This window comes from Bidens hawaiensis, unplaced genomic scaffold (genome assembly GCF_021521415.1).
Source record: "Bidens hawaiensis isolate Kalapana, Puna unplaced genomic scaffold, B.hawaiensis_p1.1 tig00007499_1, whole genome shotgun sequence".
In the NCBI taxonomy this organism is placed as follows: domain Eukaryota; kingdom Viridiplantae; phylum Streptophyta; class Magnoliopsida; order Asterales; family Asteraceae; genus Bidens; species Bidens hawaiensis.
In genome coordinates, this window is record NW_027491525.1 from 300,951 (window position 1) to 310,834 (window position 9,884).

At 32.0% G+C, this 9,884-nt stretch overlaps 1 protein-coding gene across 1 annotated transcript; it reads right to left on the reverse strand.

Moving 5' to 3' along the window:
- Window positions 1-7,796: 7,796 nt before the first annotated feature.
- Window positions 7,797-9,618, reverse strand: LOC143635421 (homeobox-leucine zipper protein HAT4-like). The gene is made up of 4 exons (XM_077103263.1): window positions 9,369-9,618; window positions 8,534-8,850; window positions 8,326-8,405; window positions 7,797-8,236 (listed from the first exon to the last, which is right to left on the reverse strand). The coding sequence occupies exons 1-4, from the start codon at window positions 9,544-9,546 to the stop codon at window positions 7,858-7,860; spliced, it is 954 nt and encodes a 317-aa protein (XP_076959378.1). The 5' UTR covers window positions 9,547-9,618; the 3' UTR covers window positions 7,797-7,857.
- Between the last annotated feature and the right edge of the window lie 266 nt (window positions 9,619-9,884).

A 9,884-nucleotide genomic window follows, 5' to 3' on the forward strand; every position in this document is an offset into this window, starting at 1 on the left:
TGAACTGGGTTATGTACTTATGTTATATGATTTTTACAATACTCTTAATCTGGGCTGCATTCACCTGAATTAGGCCCATCAATTGTTTTGATTAGCATTTAGTCATTTACAGATTATAGTTGGCCAAATCTATATTTATATTATATATAAAGCATGAGTTAGGGACCTCTTAAATTTTAAGAGGTCTCAAACTCATTGCTTTATATACAACCCATAATGCATACAAAATATGAATATTAAGGGTAATTAAGTCTTTACACACAAATACAAATCTTATGTAACTTTCATTTTTCTCAAAATATACTTGCAACTTTAGTCCTTCAACTTCACTACTTTTTATGTAAAATTTAATCATAATTACACATATGCCCCCTAATTCAAAACTAACTACCCTACGATTTTTTAGCGGTCATAACTTTTTCACACGTTAATATTTTTTAAAAAAATTCATCATAAAAACGAGCATTTTATCCTCTTTAATTTGAGTATGATATTGCTATAGTTTATTAGTTTTAAAAAGTTAGCATGTTACGCGCTTACCATTTAGAACCGGGTAACATGTCGAGTCGGGCGCGCTTGAGTCATTTGTAAAAGTACATTAGGGTCGAAATGAGTCGACACAAAAATTATGGTTAATTTGGTTCGAGTTCGAGTAGAAAGGGGCTAGGTTAGAATGCTGTCGAGACGGAACGGGTTTGGGGCCAAAACGGGTTGGTTTATAAAATGATTGATTTCAAATTATTGTATATTTCAGGTTTGCTTTTTGATTTACGTTACATGTTTCGCATATATCGTTGTTTACATGTACCGGGGTCTATAAACACGTGTCCAACAGACCAACACCACGTAACGCACATAACCTAATCTTGGTAAGGGCTCAAACCAACGCCCTACACCGTTAATCAGAATGAATTACACGTGTGGTGTTGGTTAAGCATGTTTTGATGTCGGTAACGTACATTCCCGTCCGGTAACGTGTGTTCAATCTTCGTTAACACGCAACTGGCTTTGCACGAGTTACGCGTCCAGTTTTAGGCTACGTACGCACTATCATCAAGTGACGTATGTACCGACACAGATTATGCTTTCAATAGAGAGTTGTGTACGCGCCCCGCTGCATCGCGCAGGCACATAGCTAGTTTCCTATAAAATAAGACTTTACCCACCAAAAACCAATTCCTAACTCCTAACTAACAACTCTCCTTCCTTCACACAAAATAGAGGTGTGCAATACCGGTTTATTTAAAATATCGGTTCAGGTAATAAACTAAACCTGGTTTATTAACATGTGATATAAACCAGTTTGGGTTATAAACCGGCTTAGGAGGACAATTTTCTATCCTATCAATTCAATTTGGTTCAGGTAATAAACCGGATTCGAGGAAAAAAGGTATTTTATAAAATCAGGTCAGGTCCAAACCGGTTTAAGCAAATGTGACTATGAACTAGTATACTAATTCACGGACTAGGTCCGGTGAATTGGTGGAGTGGGCTGGGTCAAAAATCGGTTTACGAGTCCCATACTGGTTTTTTTTTACTTCTCTGATAAAAATTCTTTTCTTCATACATAGTTACATACTTATAAATACTTCTATATATTCTCTATTCGTTTAGATTCCCAAGGTTTCAACCTTGGAATCTATATTAACGGTTGATGTCGTCGCCTTTCTTTAGAAATGTGGTATCTCATTAAGCACTACAAACTAGCAAGTGGTTAGTTACCTGCCACTCGATCTACCGGATCTATATAGCAACATCTAACATGACCGAAAGCAAGGAAACTTCGAAAACATCACCCTTTTTAACGTAATTAATGTTTTTGAAAAAATAATTATAATAACTATAATTAATGAACTGAAATTTAAGTGAACTAGTTGTGGTGGCGAATATAGATAGGGTTTGGATTTGGATCCGGATCATTGCGAAAATAGCGATGTGAATTATATAAATAAAAAAATTACTATAGATTTGTGTAATGTAAATCTATAGTTTTCTTCTCAACCAAAACAGTACAAGACCTTCTGAAGATAGTTAGATAGATGATAAAGTGATTTGGTATTCTATGTGACCCATGTTTAGTTTATGCCTCCATCATCAGACGAGTAAATGACATTCACTAGTTGGATCTTGAAATTAACTTGTTTTATCTTCTAAGAAAATAATATGAAAACAATCTTCTAAGTTGGGACTTCTAACGTCAACTAGGCCTTATAAGAGACGTGGGCTTATGTGTTTGAGAACTTTTGGGCTGGGCCATACACGAAATAACAAGCACAAAATTCTGTCACATAGCCACTAGCCCACTAAGCCACATATAATTTGTAAATCTAAAATTAAATGTTAGAAATTTAGAATCAGTAACCCTGCACGAGATTCACCAATTTCCTTAATTTTCTTATTCGAGAATAATTTTGTTTGCTTGTGGTTTAGTAACCCATTTGTACTACTAAATAAATAGTTAGAAAGCAAAACTTTGATGTCAATGTTTACTTACAATTTTACTCAAAATACTGTTTGGCACTTTCTTCATACCTCACTCAATTAAGCCACCCGTTTTATATTTTTTAAATAAATAACGTAACATTGTTAAGGTTTGGATCAAAAATATACTATCAGACTAGCGTTTAATTCGCTTTAATTTGACACTGGTATTGACATGTTATTGTTTCTCATGTGGTATTAAAATTCTAATAATAATTATTACTCTACGTATTCACTAGAACATTAATGTTTTCATCACGACAGAAAATAGCCCTCGATTTGTTGTTTATTAGTTGTTTAAATGTTGTGAGCCTTTTAAAATATGTTAATATTGTTACTATTAAGTGGCTTAAATATAACATGTATAGAATTGTTTTATTCTATAGTAATGATAGATCGTGGTAAAGAGAAAATGACAGAAGATGAGTATATGTAATAAGGGTTGAGTTATAATAAGAAGATTAGTTTCCTAATAAAGATAGGAAATAGTTTTGTCCATTCATTTTAAAATTGAATGGTTGAGATTAGATTAGAGGGATCATCAAGTGTAAAACAAGGGTAAGTATATAATAGGGATAACACATTTGTTGACTTTCTCTCTCCACATGTAAGGCACATGTCAAATATCCCCATCATTTTAAAACGCTCATAACTTTTTTATACGACATTTTTTTTTTCAAAACAATTTCACCATAATAACGAGTGTTTTTTTATCTTTTTATACGACATATTTTTTTTACATTGTGTAATTTAATTGTGTTTTTGTCATTGTGTTTTTATATTCGTAGTGTTTATTCCATTGTGTTTTTTACGTTGTGTCTTTTTCATAGTGTTTTTTACATTGTGTTTTCATTTCATATTGTTTTTTCCATTGTGTCTTTTTCATTGTGTTTTTCATAATTGTGTTTTACTAAAAATTGTGTTTTATCACATTGTGTGTTTTCACATATTTATCATTATGTTTTAAATTGGTTAACTGAATCAAACAAAAAACAACTTGTATAGTTAAAAAACACAATTGTGTTTTCATTGTATCTGGTCGGCTGGTCCATTGTGTTTTACATTTTTACATTTGTTCAATGTGTTTTACATATGCTCTAAAAAAATCAAATACGACCACAGTGAACTTGTATAAAGAAAAAGCACGACAAATTAACCACACACTTTAAAATGTGAACATATCGAACCAAAAGTCCAACACCACCACCCCTTTAATCAATTCCATGCTCATGGTTGTCGAATACTAGTCGCCGGAAAATTACGAACCACCGACGTCGGCGGCGACCTACAGGTAAAACAATACGCCGAAAATGACGAACGCATAGCTTGGAGTAAAGTAATATTGATGTGTTTTTTCGTGAATTAACTAGAGAAAACGAACGCCACCGTGACCGGCGGACGCCGTGGCGTCCGAATCTCAGTCGTTTAAGTTAGAACGACAGTTGGGGATTCACTTGAGCTTTACGCGATGGAGTTCAAAAACATGATGAGGCCGCAATGATGGTGACGTGTCTCCGGCGAGCCGTTGCATGAGTAGGAGGGTGGGGTGGTGACAGTAACGGTGGGGGTTGGGAGATGGTGAGTTAAAGTGGGTTTTAAATAGTTATAGGGTTTAATTTGTTATTGACAAAAATACCCTCCTTCCTAAGAAAGTTAAACTTCTTATTTGAATCTTACTCCATGTAATAAACATAATTAAATTGTGTAAAAAATAAAATAGGGTGAATTATACAATACAAAATCAAATTCCTCATTCTAGAATGCATAAATATGAGAATCAAAAGTATCAAAATTAGTTTAAAATCTAATTCATTACCATGGTCTAATCTAAACCATGTTGCTAAAAGTAATAAGAATGTGGGTAGGTACCCGTAATTGCATGAAAATTGGCATATCATTCTAAATAAGTTAGTCTTTTGATAATATAGATATATATTCTATTTAGGGCCTTGAGCATCTTTACATACATCAAACTGAAAGCAATTGATACTTGGTTTCAAATAGCATGTCACATGCCATTTATTTATTTTTCTCTAGAACTCGTTTAGTAATTTCATAACTAAATATTTTAAATCATATACCTTTTAACTAGTATTAGCTTAAAATGTTTCTTTTTAGTATTTCACTCTCAATATCTATAAATGACTAATCTGAAAATAAAATTTTTAACCAACTATAATTACTTGTGAGCATTGGACGACCAGAGCATCTCATTTACTCGAGTACTAAACCTTAGGGTTCTAGGCTGGCGCGTTTTCAAGAAAAAGCTTATACATCAACCCGCACCATCAGTCAAATTTAGCTTTGTTAACTTTGAATAACTGACACATAGATGTATTATTTAAATAACTATTATTAGTATTAGATCCAATAATTATGTTAGTATTTTATTTATTGTACGCATAGATTTCAAAAGGTTATATATGGAAATAGAGTAGAGTTCGTTTAGGTAGCCAACATATAACTCCTTGAAAAAAATTTATATTTAACAAACAATTTTTTTACCATATTATTTACGTTAAGCTTTTAATTAAGATGAGTATCTTAACTTAACTTTCAAATAAATGAAAACAAGTATTTAAAAATATTCGTAGTTTGTAGGGGAAGAAAAAAAAGTCATAATACACACATAGTCAAAAGAGTAACCACTATGACTTAATAAAACCAAGAACCAACTCACATCATCATGAAGTAGAAAACCATTCTCTAAGATTTTCAGATCTCTGACTGAAAAATCTATCATTCAGTTTCATTACAATTATACGAGAAGCCTAGTAATCATATGTTGACTCATAAAATATTAACTTTTTATGTATCATTCAGTTTCATTATAATGTATTTTTTTTCTTATTTTCAAGATGTTTCTTATAAACTTTTTACATTGGGTTTATATAAGTAAATGCTTTGTGTTGACAAGTTTTTCCCTTCATAAGCTAATAATAATATTCAACGGTGTTACTTTTGTGGGGTTTTAATGTTTTACTATAAGTTGTCACTCCTAAGAATAATTAAAGTAATAAAAAATAAACTACTATGAATATTTTTATAATGGTACCATCTGAACTTTTTCTTGTATAGTAATTTCTTTTTGGAAATTAGATATACAAAGTTTCAATTTTTACATGACTTTTCTAATTGTTTTGGTGTTGATTACATGACTTTTACATATAGATTTTCAAAGTCAATAAACCATGTAAAGATGTACATTCTAAGTCAAAAGGGTTTATTAGAAAATGATTTAAGTAAGTTATGTGTAGATTTTCAAAATCGAATCATTAGATTTGACTTCAAAGTATGAAGATAGAAAAACTTTAGCAATAATTTTTGTTTTTATGCTAAGAAAAACTGAGTAGTTTAGATTAATGTTAATATAGCGTTTTATTGTTTGAATGACCGATGTGAACATAACATGACAAGGACCATGGTATTAGATATTCAATATTTTTTAAGAGATGTGTACGTTTTGCATTATGTGATGAACGAGTGGATGCACTTTGCAACCCTGGTTCTAAAAACAACCATATGCATTCTTGACATTGATATTTCTATCCAGTTTGAGTACACACTTTAAGATAAAAAAACTATCATAAATCAAAGTACATATATGGTTAAACAAAATATTCTTGTAATTTATTTATACTTTAACCTAATATGAATACTTTTTAAGTTATCCTTAATAAAAAGTTTGATGTTATATCATTTTGAAATGGGTAGAGGATAACATCTTATACCATTTTGATTGTGAAAATTAATCTTAAAGTCAATAAACTTGTTACCAAATCAACCTTCACTTCTGGTTTATATTGCCAAAATGCCTAACACCAACTAACATTATGCCTCTCAATACTAAAGTTAAAAGCAACTTCAACCTCCTTAATTCCCAAAATAATCATTTTGTTTGCCTTTAAGTAACAAATCTTGTTCGGATAAAAATATATGAAGTTTTAATTTCTAAAGAGTTGTATATGAATGTTTAATCTTAAGAATTGACATGATGTATATTATTTTAGAATGAACACAATTTTAGATATTAGTTTTTGTCATGATAAATTATCATCTCCTTATTTTTTGTTATGCCACACGTTATCGATACATTCATATTTCACCTAAGGATTTTTTTTTCTTTCAAGCAATTGTGGTTAATTACACCGCAGGGGGGTTGTCACAGAATAGTATATAGGTTTTAGAACCGTTCCAATTAAGACACTCGTGCATATTTTATCAAATTGAGTCGCTAAACCTTCAAATCAAGGCATCATCGTAATATTTTTGTGTCAATAATGAAATGGAGAAGAAGATGTAGGGGTCGAGATTTCCTATCTACATACTAAAATATAAAAAATGTTAATTAGATTAAAAATAAAAAAATACCTAAAATCCACACCACCAATCCACCTCAACATACAAAAGATACAGTTTTAAATGAAACAAAAAGAAAAATGCTAAAAAAAAAATATTAAAACCTATAATTTAGATGAAACATGAAAGCTGCGTGACTTAATTTGAAGACTTTTAAAACTTCAGTGACCTAATTGAAAAACTCTTAAAACTTGGTTAATGCAAGTTACCACTTTGCAGTTTTATGAAGTTACAAGTTTATATAAATTATAATAAAATTCTTAATGTTTTTAAATAAATACAAACCTTTTACAAGGGTGTATATAAATATCATTATTTTCAATTTTATCTACTTTTGGCCATAATCACATATTTTCTTTATAACATTAACTCGCACACTCTCTACTTTACTCATAACAATTTATATATGTTTCTACGTCTATTGAATTTGAACCTTCGTCCTTAGAAAAGATAGTCTTATCTAACTCGTTGGTGTCATTAAGCCAGACTAAATACCTAAGTTTCATTTATCAATTTTTCTTTTTTTCCATTTAGCATATTTGTTTTTTTATTCATTTTTAATGATTAGGAGTTTAAAACCAACTCAGACTCAAATATTTTTTATTTTTTATTCATGAGAATATCTGAATGATTTTGAAGCATGTGACAACAGCACAGCTATAATCATTTACAAAGATATTCAATTTGTTTTTTTTAAATACTTTTCAAATAGAAATAAAGTTCAATTTTCTTATTAAATTAAGACTGGGAGAAATTAACAAATATTTAATTAGTAAGGGGAATTTACAACCCTAATAACACATCTCTTCCTCCCCTTTCAAACAATGAGCATTGTCTTTTTCTTCTCTTAAAAATCTGGGAAGAAGAATAATATTATAAAGTATAAACACTACAAAAAAACTAAAATTTTACAAATCTAACCTTATAGTAAATATAAAATAAACCCCACATTCAAATTGGTCAATTAGACCAAATCTATAGATCCTAATCAACCAACCAAACTCCAAACATTTCATTTCATACGCCTTTCTTCGATAAACTAAAATGACTAAAATACCCTTCTGACCAATCATGCTCGAGGATGAAAGACCTGGCTGGTAGGTGCTGGCCAGGGGTTGAACGGTAATGCCCGGTGTTAGTTTTGGTTCGTAGCTGTAAAGTGGGCTCGGTTATGTTGGTGGTTGACGGCTTCTCTGGCGGTGGGACCGCCACGCGCTCACACGAGGGGCACATAGTAAGGGTGGTCGGAGGGGCCATTTGCATATAGAATTGCGGCGAAAGTTTTAAAGCCCTTAGTTCTTGTAATTCCTTTTGTAACCTTCTATTTTCTTCTGTTAAATTTTCACAACATCTTTTCAAAAATTCACAATCCACCTCTGTTTGCTTCAATTTAGTCCTACAAACACCACAAATAATCAAGTTTAGTAATTTAATTCATTTCCAAAAATACCGAATATACCCTTAAAAAAGAGAAATGTTACTAACCGTGCCCTCCGGTTCTGGAACCATACTTCCACCTGACGTGGTCTTAACCCGAGTTTCTTTGCCAGAGCCAGCTTTTGCTTCTGTCACAAATTAATAACCACTAACTTATTAGTTATTATTTACTTTATTTTTTTTCCGTCTAGTTTGTTGCTAGTCGGGTTTTTATATTTAATAAAATATAATTGTAGAAGCTTTTAAGCACGGTTACAGGATTAAGAGTGTTATGCTGTTTAAAGCTCTCTTCTAGCACCGCGGACTGGTCTTTCGACAACCGAAGCTTCTTTCGGGAATTATCGCCGTCTTCATCGTCGCTAATTCCTCGAGAAGAAGCTCGTTCGACGTCGTTTTCATTAACGACGACATCTCTTTCGCTTCTCTTCCCGCTGATGCTCGAGATAGTGCTGTTTGGCGATGAGACACCGGCCTCCTCCTCCGCTTCGGCCGCCGTTGGCGGCATCCGGTTCACGTCGATTCCTTTCAAAAACGACCTCGTTTCGACTTTAAACGCGTCAACGTTGTTCCGATCTGCATGTAATTGTTCTAATTAGTATCCGTTTTCAGATCTGAAAAAACTTATCCGAAACCGAAAAACCAAACAGAAACAAAAACCGATGGTTTCGGTTTTGTATGTAATAATATCGAACTTGGCCAGATTTATAGATTTTCTTTTTTATTTTTAATTTAAGTAATACAACAAAATTTAATAAATATGTAACTCAAATACTTATCCAGATTTATGGTAATTAATTAGTTATTAGTTAACAAAATGATTCACACCCAAATTCATTATTTTTAGTCAACTTTTTTAATGTTCAAAATTTTCAAGCTTAAATGACAAAGCTGAAAACCTGAACCGGAAAACTCAAAACCAAATAATTTTCAATATTCAAAAACCGAAGTTCTGGTTTTACATTCGGCTTTAGCCCAAAACGACTCAAACAAAACCGCGCACACCCCTAGATCTAAATAAATAACCGAAGAATCTAAGAATTGTCATAGATCTACTATATTCAAATTATAAAAATTTGTAACAAAATAATCACCTGATGAATTCGGGTACGAATCGGACCAATTCGTCGTCCGATGGTGAAGATTAAACGCCGCGGACGACGAATCCAATCCGGGCATCAAATTCATCCGAATTGATGACGGATTCGTCCCGGCCGCAGCCGAAAAGTTCAAGCTAAGGCTCAAGCCCAAATCTTCATTGTTAGCCATCATTAGCACAAGTAAATATATATTTTTTCTTCTATGTTTAACTTATAAACTTGATATGCAGATCAAGAGAGAGATTGAGAGTGTTGACAATAATAAGATGGAAGCTGATGAATGGGTTGTTTATATAGAAAGAATAGAGAATGATGAACGGCTTGATTGAGCCGTGTAAGCCGAGCTGTCAGCTGAGTGTGTGTGTAAGAGATTTAAGAGTTGTGGAGACAAGGACTTTTTGAGACCATATGTGCATGCAACCAACTGCTTTTTATTGTTTGACCGTTGACTCTTTTAATAAATAATGAACAGTGTAAAACATTTACTTTTTCTCTTTTTTTTTTGAAATA

What these genes read in the sequence shown, in the direction of transcription:
- LOC143635421 (XM_077103263.1), bottom strand. Translation starts at nt 9,546, where the DNA reads ATGATGGCTAACAATGAAGATTTGGGCTTGAGCCTTAGCTTGAACTTT. An exon ending in TTCGTACCCGAATTCATCAG is followed by an intron (nt 8,851 to 9,368) that starts GTGATTATTTTG and finishes AATTACATGCAG; the next exon opens with ATCGGAACAACGTTGACGCG. An exon ending in AGCATAACACTCTTAATCCT is followed by an intron (nt 8,406 to 8,533) that starts GTAACCGTGCTT and finishes AATTTGTGACAG; the next exon opens with AAGCAAAAGCTGGCTCTGGC.